We start from the raw sequence: 17167 nt of genomic DNA, 5'->3' as shown, positions 1-17167 counted from the left end.
GGGGTCGCCAGCATGTGTGGTGTTACGAACTGCTGCGAAAACTGAATCAATTTTCGAAGCAATTGGTTCAATTGTTTTGAAGCTTCGAAAAGCTTGGTTTCTCTCATCACTAAAGTAACTAATGAAGCAGAGGAAGCGGTCAATACTCGGACGAGGGCTCCCTCTGCTGGTGTGGCGTTATTTAAGTTGATTAAACTTAAAAATTTAAGTGCAACAAGGAATATTTACAGTGTAGTAATGCATATGCACTCCTATTTTTAACACACTTTTAATTTTGACAATTTACATTTGCACTCAACTTTTCTTTTTTTCATGATCACAAAGCCTTTCATTTGTAAAATAAACGCATTTATACTAAACTTCATGGGTTGTAAAATTAATCTAATAATTGTGTCGTAGGAGCAGGCTTCAAAAGAGTGCTTAAGTAATTCCAAAGAAAAAAAGGGCCGCACAAATACGTTTATATGCAAAGTGCGGTCCTTTTCTTCTTTGTAAAATTTATCTGCAATGCTTGCAATGATATTAATTTGAATTCTTTCTATTTCCAAAGGGCATACAAATATTTATTTTATTCACTCTGAGATCCGTAATAAAATCAAATCCAGGCATTCTCAAAGCTATGAATGCACCCAAAATTGCCATTCACAGGAAAGGGTTCTTCCTATGGAAAGTTAAGACAGAAGAAAGCAATGAAATCTACAGACCCACTGATCCTGACTCCGCTGAGATGTCATCGCTGGTAATAACTGGATACATAATGTATCATGCTAATATATCACGTATGCTTTATACTAAACACACACTGTAAAAGTGGATCTCTATTCTGTTTGTACAACAAGATAGATAAAATTGCTGAGACTGCAAATCTTTTTAATATTAAACAGATTTTACAGATGTAGTGTTGATTTTATACAGTACTGTTGCTTTGTGACCATGACAAACAAAAATGTGCGTAACTTTTCATTATAGAGCTGACGTAGATCATTGGAGGCTGTGGCTGTGCTGATCACATCAATATAAAGGCACAACATGAAGTGAATCTCATGTTAAATGGATGCTGAGAAAGGAGGATGCCAACTTGAATTATGGTGGATGCATGTATGATGGGTGTGATTATTTTAGAAATGAATTTTGCATGCAACTCAGTTTTATATAACAGGCATTTTAGATGCGTGTCGATTTCTTAAAATTATTCAAATTTGATGTTTTAATTGCATTCAATCTTTTTTAACAGGCAACAATTTTCAAAGTTAAAGTTGAACAATGAAAAATTCCTTGTTGCACTAATCAACTTGATATTAAAATTGTGGAGGAGTTGCTATAAATTACAAAAAATAAAGTTGAAATAACTTACTTTATCTTTATTTTTATAATTTATAATTTGTATTTATATTCTGTGTATATTGCAAGGTTGCCAACAAAAGGTTGCTTAACATAACCAGCCCAATGGCCAATCAAAACTATCCCAAAAATAGCCCAATTTCCTTACGCCAAATACCAAGACTCAGAAACATATTTTCTTCTTACAGTATATAAAGAATTAATATTATATTATTATATATTATATTATATATTATAAACACTGATTTTATAGATAAGGTCATCACAAAATTCTTCCACCTTTAACCTGCTGACAAAACAACAGTTTAAAAGTTGCCCAATTCTGTGTGAAAACTGGGGACTTGGCAACACTGCTATATTGTTAAAGCTATAACTTTTAAAGGCTGGAAAAATGTTGGAATGTTGGAAAAATATTTAGGGGTATTTTTGTTATTTTTAACATACTTTGAATACATTTTTTAATGTCTTAAACTTGTTAAACTATATTAAGACGTATCCCAAATTGTAATAACTGAATAAACGTAAAATAAAATGGCATATTAAATAATTAAGACTCTTTTGTTAAATTTTGTATCATTGTAAAACATTTCACAGGTAAAAAATTGTGATCTCTGTTACAGTACTGTGAGATATGTTACCTCAGGAGTAAGTTGTAGAAATCAGTAATAAATGGCTGCATTAGCATTGTGTCCAACTGTTCATAATTCATTGAACTGAGATCTTGCCCTGTTAACTGATGTAATGTTGATAGTTATGACTCCCATGATGGAAATGTTTTTAAGTGTTTTTAATAACTGACTGTAAGAATGAATGTACTGGTTAATATGACAAGACATGGGCTTTTGAACTACTCCAGTCAGAGATTCTTTATATCCACCAGGAGGAGCCATTCACAAGAAAATACACATGTGATACATCTAAAAGATAAGCCTTTACTGATCAGCCACAACAACTAAAACCACCAGGTACGTCCTCCTTGTGCTGCCAAAACATCTCTGATGTGTCGACTCTACAATTTCTCTTGAATGCGTCCTGTGTTATCTGGCACCACGACATTAGAAGGAGATCATTTAAGTCCTGCAAGTTGCGAGGTGGGGGATTAATATATTGAATTGATTGGTACATCTCAGATTCTTGATGCAAATAACATCTGGGAAAGTTTGGTGCAAAGGCAACATCTTGAATTCTTTGTAATGTTCATCAAACCATCCATAAACAACTGCAGGGTGTATTACAGGCCCGGCACCACGAGGGGGCAAAAGGGGGCATTGCCCCCTCAGATCTGATTTGTGCCCCCTCTGTTTTATTTTTGTATTCATGGTTACAAATAAAATGTTCATCATTTTGAGTTAAATAATAATTTAACCTTATACCCATATGGGATTTAGAATGTTCATTTAGAATGACATTGCTGCCAGATTCAAACGTCTTTCGCGTTGGTTGACCCTGAGCCGGACGAGCTCAGTCAGCGCTGTCATATATCAACAGTATGCAGTGTTTTCAACCTCATAATGTTTATTTTAGATTTCAGACATTAAAATACACATAAGCACTGGTAAAACAATAGCCTATAGTTGGTAAAATACACCCTGATGTCTGCGAAAGCAGCAATAAGAATCTATTCAAATAAGATGATAATTTGCAAATAATAAATACAAATTATTTTCAGATAATAATCATTTGCCGACGTGTGTTATTCATATCAGACTAACACAGTGGAAGTATAAAACTTACACTATTGTTATAAAGGTTATAATGATACCTGTTTGAAAGACGGAGATGCGCACCTGTCAAGCAACAGAGCGAGCAAGGCCAGAGACAAATGTGCTGGAATTAATATATGGAATAATTTGTGCATCTTTGAATATATATATACGTTTTTAGGAAACCATTTCTCAAAATAGAACAATCTATTTCTAAAAATAAAATCCAAATTAATTCCTAAGATGATTTTGTGTGTGTGTGTGTGTGTGTGTGTGTGGGGGGGGGGGGGGTCATGCTAACAGAGCTTGTTAACAAAATCTAACCAGTTTAGCAGGTAATTTACCAGTGTGGAATAATTACATTTCAACAAAAGAGAGGCCATCTACCCATTTAAATATATTATTTGGGATAAATTACCACATAGAATCTGATTCAAACAATTAATTTTATGTTAGTGTCATCAAAATTCAAGACTTCAAGACCCCTCTCAAGTCCTTTTGCTTGCTAAAATATATTTTTTATTTGTGAGATGTTCTATTACAAATATGATCAAGAAAATCTTATGTTTTTATATGTTTGTATTTATCTTCTGCTAAAGAAAGATAAGGGTACACAAATCTGAATAATCCTTTTGTTTTGGTTTTTCTCTTGATGAATCTCTCGCTTAAACGGTAAAAAATATATTTTGTTTTAGATAACCGTGGAGAATAATTCAGAGCGGTATATTTGTAATTTTAGTTTCTAGTGTCATAAATAATATGATGTAATCTCTTGCCGATTATAAAAGCAAATTATTTATAATCATAATTTAGAAGTGAGACAGGGCGCCAATTCTCAATTATAGTTGAACCTATAATTCCCTATGGAGAAACCTATAGAGACCGTGCTGTTATGATAAGACAAAGTGACGTCACAGACCAAACTAATCAATAATGACGTTCGTTGAACGCTGTTTTTATTATTGAATATTATTGACATTTCAATTAGTAGCCCTCTGTGGAAGCCAACATGTGATTTTTTTATTTCTTGTAATTCATAACAAGACAACCACTTTAAAGTCGAAACAAGATTGTAATTTTTTTGAATTAATTTATTGATTTATTTACATTTCAGTAGCATTTGTTGTGCAACTATACTGTAAATCAAACCGACATTCAAATGTTATGAATGAAACAGAAACAAAACATAGTGTATCTTCTTGTTAGTGCCCCATTGTAGCTGAAAACCTCTGCCTGTCATAAATACGTATTTCCTTGTCCGTGTCTACTCTGACGTTTGTAAACCAGACAATCAGTCTCAGTTGTTCAATAGTCTTTCATGTTTCATATTAGTAGGTTCATCCAATGTTTGAATAATGCACTGTTTTCTGATCTTCATCTTTATTTTAGGTAAGTTTGGTTTTTAATATCTTTCAACTATTATCTGAATGAATAATAACAATAAATAATATGAAAGCAATGATAACTTGCATGAAAATATTCATATATAATGTTTTCGATTATAGATTAATTATGCCTATTTTAGGGTTTAAGTAATATTATTAATTTAATGAGTTTGATTTGTTTTTACTGACATGTATTTTAGTGCACAGTACAGTAACGCATTTTTTCTTTTTTTAATTTGTTCATATGTGTTTTTGTTCTCTCTTTACGCAACTTGCATGACTGATTTGTTCTTCTTTGCATATTATTATTTACATAGTGTAACCATTGCTTCAAAGTTCCCATGAAATAATGTAATATTTAAATTTATCCAAAGTTCACAACAAATACTGTAAACAAAGAATAATGCAAACAAATGAAGTTGACTGTACTATTTTTGTGCAAAACGTGTAACTCGTTAATGCTCTTTTTTAGTCATTAACTCATGTTCAAAGTCGTATGACTATCTGTGTTATGCCAATTTCAAAATAAACTCTTTTGAATAATGCATGATCATCCTTAGTTTTGCAATGACGATCTTATACAGTAACTACATTCTTAAAAATCAAGGTGCTGGGTTCTTCACAGCAATGCCAAAGATAAAACATTTTTGGTTCTCCAAATAATAAGAATTTCTGATTAGGGACTTCCATAGTTTACTTAAATTGCTTTATTTTCGCACATTAATTTTGTACTTAATATACTAAATATACTAAAGTCACACTCCTATGATGGCCATTTCAGTAGATTTACTCACTAACATTGTTGTGGAAACACAATGGTCCCATACACACTGCATATTAATTTGGTTGTTCAGTAATTTACGGGACTGACAACCGCATTCTACAACCGCAAAATGCAGGTAGTGTACCGCATTTACAGAAACTCTAAATAGTGTGTACATAACTTAACTGAACAACTAGTAGTTAATAAAGTGTTTAAATGCGCATCATGACAGGTTTCTCTTCTGAAAAAATAAGTGCATAGAAAGGGAAAAAGTAAAATAACAGAGGCACGACCGTTTGCTGACTAGTGTTGCCAGATCTTGCATGAAAAAAATAGCGAACAAGAAAAAATCTATAATAAACCAAAATAAATACAAACGCTTTACTTCAAATATAAAAATTTTGGGACCGGCATCTTCAGACCTTAATAACAGTGAATGGTCCCTTATCCAAATGAAAGAGTGCAATGTCTTTACATTCACCTATTTGTTTTCTGCACATCAGATTTTTGACCAGCAGTAGTAAACAATTTCAGATAAATTTAGCAAAAACATTACTCTGATGGTAACTTATAAGGTTGGGAGACTTGAGGGTGTTTCATAGCCAGCATAAGCTTTAACTTGATAACCTGCGCGAGGACGTGGATGTACTGAAGAGCTATTTATTTACATAATTTAAATTACTGTTAGTTTAAATGTACTTACATTAAACAACTATACATCATTAAAAAGTGTTTTGATTTAAGATTTAGTTTTTGACCTTTATTTTAATCTGAGAATCCTAGTAACAGTAATTTCTTCATTTTTGTCAGGCGTTATGAAAATGAAAAACGGTACATACCTTTAATTTGAAATATAACCCTCAGCCGCACTCATTGATAAAAATACTCCTCCATGATCGTCATGAAAGCACTCGATAAAACAACATCTATCGGGGCTTTTAATTCAAAGTATGCATATTTGGAGAAATATTACTTCAATTTTATATGTTTACTTCAAATTTCTGCAGTGGGGGTAATATTTCACCCATTTTTATTCAAAACATGGCGATATGAGCAAGCTGGAGTCCTGTAAGCATTCACACTCAGTTTGTTTCATTCATACGTGAAGCCGGAGGGCGCTAAAGTCTGAAACTCTTTCATAAACTTTCATAGAAAGAATAAGACGTCAGAGCTCAGCTCAGCAGCAGCTGTCAGTCAGACGTGAACTTGAACAGTGACCTGCAACGAGCGATCGCTGTTTTTATAATAACATGCAAATAAAGATGTTTTGATGTTTTAAAACCATGGAGACAATAAACACGATTAAGATTATATATGGTTTGTCTGTATTTTTAACGCTATGTCTGTTATTTTCATAACAGTACTGTATATTATAATGCTATGCTAAGCTAACAGCATAAATAACATAAAATTGTTTATTTTCGGTCTTATTTTATGATCCAAAGCCACATCAGATCACGCATGATTGTTTAAGCACTCGACTTTTGATGTTATAATGTGAGTTTTATTATAAATGCTTTTATTTGTAGTGTTTTGATGGTATGCTAAGCTAACGTACTAGCTGTTCTGTAAACATCTGCTGTCTGGAGATATGAGATATATGTTTCTAGGAATAATTTTGACTGGTAAAGCTTCTTTAAGGTAAGTTTCTTTTTGTAAGAAAGGACTTTAATAAAAAGAAAGTGAATTGAGACAAAAGGAGGAAATAAAACACTAAATAGAAATTATGAGCAATTATTATATTGTTTATAATAATAAAATAAACATTTAGACAGCCATATCCCGGATTAAAAGTTGTTAATGACTCATCCGGATGCTTATTTAATGAGTCTGTTTAAAACCCGGAGCAATAGGACAATAAACTGAAAGGATGTTGTGAGATATAAATAAACAAACATTAGCTTAGCATTTTTGCTGTTTTCTCTAAATAAATTTACATGACATGGGTCTAAAAAACATTTCATAAAATACAGAGTTTTAGAGGTATCATCTTCAGATTTAAAACAGAACATGGTCAGACATGTGGCTTTTAACTGCATTTCTAGATTGCTCCAAGGCCAATTTCATTTAGATTTTCATAACAATATTTCATACATGTTTGGTGGAGTTTATAAAAAAGAATAATTTAAGCTCTCTATAACAACTTTTTTCATTATGGAAGTAACTAATGTTCACCTCTTAATAAACTTCCAAGTGTCTGCTTTCAAATGAGACCAAACTTATGCTTTTAGTGCAAAGACTTTATAAACTGTATCTATTTTAGTTTGGCTATGACAGTTTTTGTGGGGGGGTTCGGAAAATGGAATGAGGGCTAACAGGTTTTAAACTGAACTGTTATCCTGATAATCAGAAGTCTGGCTAAACAAGGCTAATAATGATTTTGTTTCTGTACACAGCTGTTTTTGGACAGAGTTGGTCTCAAAAGAATACCAAGCCGAGCATCAAGAACTTCACCAAGTGCGAATATATAAATCATAAAGATTGCCTCTGTAGTGGAACTTGGAATGGAACTTCCTGCAATATTTGTAAAACTATTAAAAATATTTAATAATTTGTATACATTATGATACAGTGCAAATGTATGTTAATAAGTTAATAAGACCTATCTTGATGGTCTACAGAATATAAATAGAAGTGAATGTTGTGTGATAGCTTTGGTACTTTGTAAATATACTTACAGGGAAAGTTTGACATGAGGCTTATTAAGTAATTACATATAGACGGTTTCAGCAGCAACAACATAAACAAATGGCTTTTGTGGATAAATCACAACTTCCGGTAGACCTTCACATAGACTCAATAACAACAGAGCCCTTTTACAGTAGTTTACTATATTTCTAATAACAAGGTAAATTAATGACAGGTTAATTACTTTGTTCATAAATCATATCTAAAGCATATAAACTATTACACTGAACTATCTTTACTGTGGGGCATCCTAGACTAAAATACTGTATATACATTTGTGCTTGCCTTTGTGTGTGCGTTTAACCTCGGGACCACAGATTCTATCCATCATCACCCTCTGACACTTTCGTCTCGTTTTTATTCGGTGACGAATTATCAATGTAGCAAGTAACGGTAAGTGTCATTTCAAATGTAGTGGAGTAAAGATTACAAATACCCAATCAAAAATGTAATTGAGTAGAGAGTAAAAGTTGCTTATATTTTTGATACTCAGTACAAGTACAAAGTAGCCCAAAAAATACTTAAGTACAGTAACGAAGTAGATTTACTTTAGTACTTTACACCTCTGGACAGGTCCTTGAATTCTTACCTGGCTGTCAAACCTCTCCGCACAGTTGTGATCCATGCTTGTTAACGTCTTAACCAAACCAAAACATTTTATTTTCCACAAGATATTTGTTCAGAGATCAGTTAAAGGCAATAGCCGGATCAATAAATAAATTGGGTTTGGCGTGTGCGTCTGATGAAACCGTCTATACATATTTGGGAGAACTATCCTGAAGCATGGTTAGGTTTGATGCAAATTTTGAAGGTTATGAACACTCACAAATGCTTTTACAGCTAATTTCTGCTATGAGCAAAACCCCACAAATACATCCGGATTTACCTTTCCAAGAACTGTCCCAGGCCAGTTTGCCTCATCTACAGAGCAATGTGAAAGCGGACCAAATGGTACTCTGTCCTCTTAAACAGCTGCTTTCATGATGTACACTCATAGCTATGAATGAATGTCCTTGAAATATCTCTTTATTACAAGTTTATATTTTCAGCTGGGATTCCCAAAGCATCAGCCCTCTGTGACATAAATACTCCAAAGTTCCATACACCAAATATTCTGAATTGTACTTTAACCTTGGACGACATTGATGCAGATGTAAGATATTAATGTCAAATGATTGTAATGTTTCATATAAAACTTATATTAACGTTACACAAAAATTTAATGAATTGCTTTTTCAATTAAGATTTCTGGGGTTCCTGTGAAAGAAAAGATGTTTTTGGCTTTCAGTGTTCAGATTCTTACATCCAAACCAGAACGTCTAACACCCCATAACATCACAAAAGCAGTGAATATAGCCAACATGCTGCTTTCCTCTGAAACCAATGGATCAATGGTACTTATTTACACTTTTACACATAGTTTTTAAAAATCTTACCTGTCCCCATGGAGTGAGTTTTTTAACGCACCAAGCTCGTCACCTGAATGTGCGCTCATACTGGCCAGAATGCAATAAGTTTCTTTTTTCAATATAAACACTCTTATTTACAGAGATGTACAAAACCACAATAAAATATTATTAACATTAACTTACTAGCAGTCTATGTGTATATTTCCAATAAATGAAGCCCTAGCTTGACGCTTTATCCACTCCCTTCGTCCACAATTCACGTCCAATAACCTACAATACCACTCGTAGAAAAAACTGTATCCTTTACTTGGAACAAAAACTTCAGCACAGGAATATTACAGTAAATAAAAATAATTACTTAACGATCAAAGAGAGCGAGAAAGGTCTGACTTATTTTTAGTAAAACGTCACAACTCCCGTTTACCACTCTCGCGAGAGTATTAGTAATCAAAGATTCGTGCATTTCAAAGGTAAAGATGCAATAACAGGTATTATTCTCAAAATATTCCCAAATAATATAAATGCACTATAAATTATTCACATACATTTTAGATAATTACACAATTAACTCATTGCATAACTGTAAATATTAACTGCATTAAACTGTAAATACTGTAAATATGCCCTTCAATTTCCTCCACATAAATGAATCATGAAAATTACTATTTAACACATAAATTAAAATTATTCATCAAGTAACTGCATTTAGGCTCCTACACTATCTATTCTGTACTGTAAATATAACATTTTAAATATAGCTGCAAGCAGCAATTGCCGGGTTTCGAGCATTAAAGCACGTCAAAAACGTCAGATGTCGCTTACCAGGCTGAGGAGTTGCACCCGAATACAGACACAATGAATGATAGACCACCTCGCTCCAGAAAAACGAAAGAGATGGTCAAAAACGGATCATACAGACTATTTATGCTTACACACATGTGCACCTATAAGACAAACATTTAATGTCCTTAATGTGAAGTTATAAGGATAATTTGTTAACGAGAATTAGTTATTCAGATTTATACGGAAACATACAATTCAGAAATGGCTGTGTTTAGTTTAACTAAAAGGCCATTGAGTCATGGTATGGTCATCAATGGTTCAAACAGACTGCAGACGTGCATATACGACACAAACAGCAGCGCAGCAGACCGCAAAGACCTACAGTGGACAGCACATCAAAGATGTCAGACGTCGTCGACCAGGCTGATCCAGCATCCACAAAAACGAAAGAGATGGTCAGAAACAGTTAATTCAGACTATGTATGCTTAAACACACGTGCACCTATAGGACAAACATGTCACTTGCTTAATGTGAAGTCATTCGCTTGGGTTCAAGCGATTTGGGACCTTAAGAGCTTTAAGGGCATGCCTGTGTAGATTTGCTGCATTGTACAAAATAAATGATGAAAAGTAAGCTACCAGACACACGTGTTCATAGTTGTCAGCAAAAAAAGGTGCTATCATTCAGTGAAATGTCTCCCTCTCTTCTCACGGAACATTGACAAACAGAACACTGAAGGATATGTTTGTGGTGCTTGCAGTGGCAAAACTCGGGTCACAAAATGTAAAAATAGTGTTAATGAGTTAAAATAGCCGAACCCATGTCTCTAAGATGTTCTGATACAGAGATACAGCTCTTGCTAAATGGTTGCTAGGGTATTCTCATTGGTTGCTAGGGAGTGAAATGCAATCCACCAATGATTATACTCAAAGCCATGAAAGGCACAATCTATGATGACCCATGATTTTAGATGTAAGGTTGCAGTATTTTTAAGTGAAAATAACAAATAACCACTAGGTGGGGCTATGACAAACTCGTGCATGCAACCTCGGGTCATGACTGTGTTACATGTAGCTAGAATCACGGCTATTCACTTTAGTTTAGTGAAGAAACAATTGTATGACCATTGGGCTCACTCAATGTCAAAGGTTTTGTTCAATTATGAGGCCAACTAGTGGTGTAGGCAAACAATTTTTTTTGTATTGCCTCAGACTCTGCTCAGACATCAGCATAACAAATCTGGTAAAAAAATGTAATTTCATAGCGGAGTTATAACCATTTATGTGTAGAAAACACAAAAAATGAATGTAATTTTTCGTTTTTTGCCATTTTCGGCCATTTCAGATGGAAATTTTAACATAACGCCAATAGAGTTTTTTGTTCAGAAGGTAAAGTAAATTTCTTCCTATGGTGTTTTCGAGTCGATCGGAATAACCCTCGCGGTGTTATTCACGCATGTTTTGTAAGCACAGTTTTTGCAATGCAGAACTAACCGTAAGGCAAAACCTGGTATGTTTGGTATCGTAGGACTTGGAAACAATTCAGGATGATAAAAAAACAACTCCCATGAAAATCTCTTGACCACAGATAAAATTATAGGCGTGAAAGTTGTAACCATTGCATAAGCACAGTATTTAGTGCCATTTTCCCCGTTATAGCGCCATCTAGTGTCCGATCGGCAAGCTTTTTATATCACGGCCTAAGACCGATGGCCTACAAATATGATTCAAGCCCCGTGATGATATCTCAAACGACTCTCGAGTTATGGCCATTTAAATGTTTTAAGCTCCGCCCAGTTCGGTTTTTGGCCACTCCTTGCGTGATTGAATGTAAATTTCAATTTTTTTTGATAATTATTTATAGTCACACTCCACAGAATCAATCAACCTTGGTTAGGTTCAGATCGGGCGAAAAACCAGGGACTAGTTCGCAAAAGTAGGTTTGAACGTTATCGCCAATAACTCAAAAACCATTTGATTGACAGCAACGCTTCCAGAGGCAAAGTTTTTCGTCATGAGCCGATCTATCATATGATGTCATGTTTGTTTGTGTACGTCAAACGTCACGTGATACAGGCACCGAAATACGGTATTACGCCCCCTAGTGGCCAAATGACACCATAATTCTTACAGGCCTTCAGGAGCAGTACACGAAGAAGCACAGTGCGTTTCGTTCCGATCGACCTTTGTTAACCCTGTCAAATCAGTCCTCAACCTTCAGTAGCCGATGACGGCCATGTTTTTGAAGATACACCAATGTCCTTCTAGTACCTCATGGTACATTGCAAAAAGACATACCATACAAAATATTAGGTGTATCGGGCTAACGGTTGTGTAGTAATAGCCATTCCCGATCTCAAGCCTGTTACAGCGCCACCTAGTGGCCAAAATCCGCATCTTTTTTACTGTTATCCCGGAGTGAGCTGGTACATATGTGTACCAAACCTCGTTAAGATATCTCAAACCGTTCACGAGTTATAGCCATTTCAGTGACGATAGGCTACTTCCTGTATTAAGTTTTGGCGCCCCCTAGTGACCCTGAAGCGGAATTTCAAATTCTGTTCGATAATTATTTACCTACTCACTCCACAGATTTCTCCTGCATTGGAATGATTCCGATCGGGCGAAAAACCTAGGACTAGTTCATTTTGGCTTGAAATGCATATTATGCAAATTAGCGAAAAAATTTGCATACCGGAAATGAAATCGGAGATATACATTTTTTAAGTTTTGAGCCAGGGATTACAATGATACCAAACACTTGAGTGTCTGATGTCCGGTTTAGGAGTTATGATGCCCAACGCGTCGGGCATTGCTATAGCACCACCTATGGGCCGATTTGGCTGATTCACTGTATCTGAGTAGCCTGCTAATATACAACCAGTTGACCAAGTGGCAAGTTTCTACGACTTACGGTTGGGGCTGGGCGATGCGTTTTAAGGCGGAAAAATAATAATAAATATAGCTGCAAGCAGCAATTGCCGGGTTTCGAGCATAAAAGCACATCAAAAACGTCAGACGTCGCTGACCAGGCTGAGGAGTTACACCTGAACACAGCCACAATGACTGATAGACCACCTCGCTCCAGACAAAACAAAAGAGATGGTCAAAAACAGATCATACAGACAATGTATGCTTACACACACGTGCACCTATAGGACAAACATGTAACGTCCTTAATGTGACGTTATGAGGATAATTTGTTAACGAGAATGAGTTATTCTGCAGCGCAGCAGACGACAAAGACGTACAGTGGACAGCAAACACAGCTGCAAAGATTATGCTTGACATATTTAATGTCCTCCTGAATTGTGTTCTGGTAACCCCAGGACTAAGTGTAAGGCGAAACTTGGCATGTTTCGTATCGTTGGACCAAAGAGTATAGAAGCACAAGAGGCGAAGCTCTGTTTTGTTATGGGTAACAGTCAGTAGATGGCGCTGCGAAGCCACGGCCGCCATTAGGGACTGAAAGCACAACTGTGAAGATGTGCAAAGTGGTCGAAACGCAGCAGTGTTCTGCAATAAATTGCAAAAATTATCAGTCCACCAGAAGCGATTTGGCATTTCATCGGTTTCCAAAGGATGCACAAAGGTAATAACTCATTTAAGTAGAAATATTTTAATGATGTCTTGGTTTAACTTGAATGTTGAACGCATTGTTAACTTTTGTAAATCTGCTTGAATGTTAGGCTAGTGCATCTGTCAAGTTTGCCTTATAAAGTAATGATTGACGGATTTTTTTAGATCGCATTTATTTTCCATAGCATAGACATGCTTTTTTAAGAATAAAATTGCTGTTTGGAGTGTGGTGGCTGAAATAGTGGTAGCTGCTAACAATTTTCAGGCTCAACCTGGCGGGAATTTCTTTTAGCAGGGAATGCTAAATGATAGATGCTTGCATGAGTTGATTAAAACCCGCATCAGCTAATGTTGATGAAATAACAATATACTATGTTGATGGTATGCGACAGGAGAAGTAGTGATTACTTAATTTTGCTTAATGCCTGACCGAAATTAATGGTAAGTTACATTTAACTGAGGCAAAGTGTTTGCACCCAGATAGCAATTGCCATCTTGTGCGTGCCTTAGCTAACGTTACATAAAAATGCATACCAGGTGCAATGCCATTTTATGGTCGCATTATAAATAGATTTAAGTGTAACAGAAGTTTTCTATTTTCTTGTTCAAAATACATCTGACACTTGAAAACATTTATTCATCATGTTTCATATGTATACATTGCAGGTGTGCCAGGTGGGTCCAGAATCTAAGGAATGCATCCCTTCATGGCATACCTTTGGATCAGCTGCATTGGACCTACAGGGTGTGCAGTGCCCATTTCCACAGCAGCCAGTTCAAAAGACCATCTGATGTGTATGTGTAATATAAAACTCTAATACTTCTTGAAAATATGTTTCAATGTGTAGCTCTTCTATCTATAATATCTCGCTCATTTTAAAGTACCTGCTCACCTCTCATCTCATTCTAAAACTGCAATTGACTTTACTTCCTTTTCTCCTTTTTCTAAACTCCTACTCCCATCTACTACACTTGACATACCTGTACAGCATTTGGAGGTACATTATCCAAAATGACTGAACCCTCATCCTCTGACAGTGTCCTGATGTAGTTAAAAATAGTTTACTAGGTTGAGGATTACAAATCATGTCATTGTCTTACAGCCATGGTGGGCTGAACTGCGATGCTGTGCCCACAAGAATACAGGCCCCTAACCCACCTCCCCCACTAGATGTCGAGAGGAAGCGTAAACCTCCGAAGACACGCCAGGAGTTGCCACGTAAAAAACGCAAGATGCTCATTTATTTCTATTTCACACACACACACACACACACACACACACACACACACACACACACACACACACACACACACACACACACACACACACATACACATACATATACATATACATATATATATATACATATATATATATACATATATATATATATATATATTCAGGTAGACTGATTCTATTTATGAAAGATGGAAGTTCAGACTTCTCTTATGTTTTACAGCAAATGTATCTGAAATTGTATTTATTAATATTGTTCTGCAGTGAAATTATATTTAATTTTTTTTGTGTGTGTGTGTCAGGCAAGCAGAGTAAAGTTCCTCCTCCCTCCAAAGACCAGCATACCGGGGAAGCTGTAGCGGGGCCTTCATCACGGGCGCACTACACTGAGGAACCTGTAGCGGGGCCTTCATCAATCAGTTATTGTTCATTTTTAGAAATCTATACAAAACTTGAACTGGCTAGTAGCTGACTAATGCTTCCATTCTATGTCAGTGCCTCTTCTCTCACAAAAAGAAAAAAATACAACAAAACTTAAATGCTCACACAATAGATGGTGGTGTCTGATTAATTACTGAGATCTTATGGCTCCATTTTAGTACTGTTTATAGTTCATGTGTGCACTTGCTAGATTGCACATCTTTTTTGTACCTTTCCGCCTGTAATAGGACATTCACAGATTGTTTTTGTTCTTGCCATTGAAACGTTCACGTGCACTTTCAATGAAGATGTTGAAAAAACTTGTTAATATTTTTGTGATATTCTATGTAAAAGATTAACTCGTAAGAAATGTTCATTTATAATTTTATTTATTTATTTTTCCAAATCATATATGGTGATGTTCAATCATTTCAAAATCAACATTTGAATAAATGTTATTACTGTGTGTCTGCCTATATATTATTTCATGAATTTCTGTTATTCATATAACAAGGAAAATGCATAATAGAACATAAATATTGGTAGATTAAAGGTTTACAGTAATTTTATAATTGTATCTTTGCAAACCGTAAGTGGTAGGCTAATGAAGCCGATTCGGTCGGGGACATACCCTTATGAAAAAGTACTATAGGAATCTTATAGTATTTTGGGACAAAATAGTATAGTAATCTTATAGGAATACTATAGTAATTTGGGACATACTATAGAAGTATGATAAGACTACTATAGAAATACTATAGCAGCTTTAAAATATTTTAGAGGTATTAGAACATCACAGAAGTATGTTATGTTCTGTAATACCTCTATAATATCCTAGAGCCGCTATATTTCTATAGTAGTCTTATCGTACTTTTATATTAATATTTTGTCCCAAAATACTATTTTCCTAAGGATAATTAGGCCATGCATAACCACGTTGTTTTCGTATTTAGATATTACGACCAGAAAAAAAAATTAGTTATGCCAAGTTTTTGTTATGTTAAGTTGGTTCAGTGCCATTGACTCTCATTATTTTTCGGCGGTTTCCTTCAGTTTTCAGTCCATAATGGCGGCCGCGCCGTCACGTCATGGGGGCAACTGTTGCTATGGAGCGTTCTATTGAGTTTCGCCTCTTGGGCTTCTATACTCTTTGGTTGGACTCTGCAACAATTCAGGACTCCTATGAAACAAGTCCCATTAAAATACGTTGACTATTGGCGTGTAAAATATGCATCCAACCACTAGGTGGCGCTGCAAACGAAACTGTTCATACTCCCTCAGGTCCTGACTACCATCACAATTACCAAGCACCGTGTCATTACGCATAGGTTTTTTGAAGATACAACCTTGAATACATTAACATTTTAAGTAAATTTTGGTTTTTCGCATTTTTTGACCATTTCTGATGAAAATTTTAATATAACGCTAATAAAGCTTTTTGTTCAGAAGGTAAAGTAAGGTTCTTCCTATGGTGTTTTCGAGTGGATAGGATTTACGGTTACGAAGATGTTAGTGATTGTTTTTTATGAGCTAAAACGCAGTTCTGGTCGAACCGTAACTCAAAACCTGTCATGCTTGGTATCATAGGATTCGAAAACAATTCAGGATCATACAAAAACAACGACCATGAAAATGTGTTGATCACAGATAAAGTTATAGGCTTATATACGTGTAACCGTTGCATAATCACAGTATTTAGTGCCATTTTCCCCGTTATAGCGCCATCTAGTGTCCGATCGGCAAGCTTTTTATATCACGACCTTAGACCGATGGCCTACACATATAATTCAAGCCCCATGATGATATCTCAAACAACTCTCGAGTTATGGCCGTTTAAATGTTTTAAGCTCCGCCCAGTT

The 17167-nt window shown here is 35.2% G+C and overlaps 2 protein-coding genes across 3 annotated transcripts in view; both read left to right on the top strand.

The window, feature by feature from the left end:
• LOC141349280 (adhesion G-protein coupled receptor G7-like) overlaps nt 1-17167 on the top strand; it is a 99266-nt gene that overhangs the window by 35666 nt on the left and 46433 nt on the right. Inside the window, exons 5-6 of one of the 2 annotated variants that reach the window (XM_073861574.1) lie at nt 551-739; nt 970-1888. In XM_073861574.1, coding sequence (XP_073717675.1) covers nt 551-739; nt 970-975 — 195 coding nt within the window. In that variant the 3' untranslated portion in view covers nt 976-1888. Of the gene's footprint in view, nt 1-550; nt 740-969; nt 1889-17167 lie in introns of those variants that run through there. The other variant, XM_073861575.1, reaches the window with a different exon arrangement.
• The window catches only part of LOC129453584 (adhesion G-protein coupled receptor G7-like), a 48401-nt gene continuing 40168 nt past the window's right edge, over nt 8935-17167 (top strand). Inside the window, exons 1-2 of the mRNA XM_073861904.1 lie at nt 8935-9033; nt 9125-9274. Of these exons, the coding sequence (XP_073718005.1) occupies nt 9152-9274 (123 nt within the window). The 5' untranslated portion in view covers nt 8935-9033; nt 9125-9151. The remainder of the gene's footprint in view (nt 9034-9124; nt 9275-17167) is intronic.

The sequence above is a fragment of the Misgurnus anguillicaudatus genome, chromosome 23 (genome assembly GCF_027580225.2).
Source record: "Misgurnus anguillicaudatus chromosome 23, ASM2758022v2, whole genome shotgun sequence".
In the NCBI taxonomy this organism is placed as follows: Eukaryota; Metazoa; Chordata; class Actinopteri; order Cypriniformes; family Cobitidae; genus Misgurnus; species Misgurnus anguillicaudatus.
Note: the sequence above shows the minus strand (reverse complement) of the source record. Positions and strands in the feature narration are given on the sequence as shown.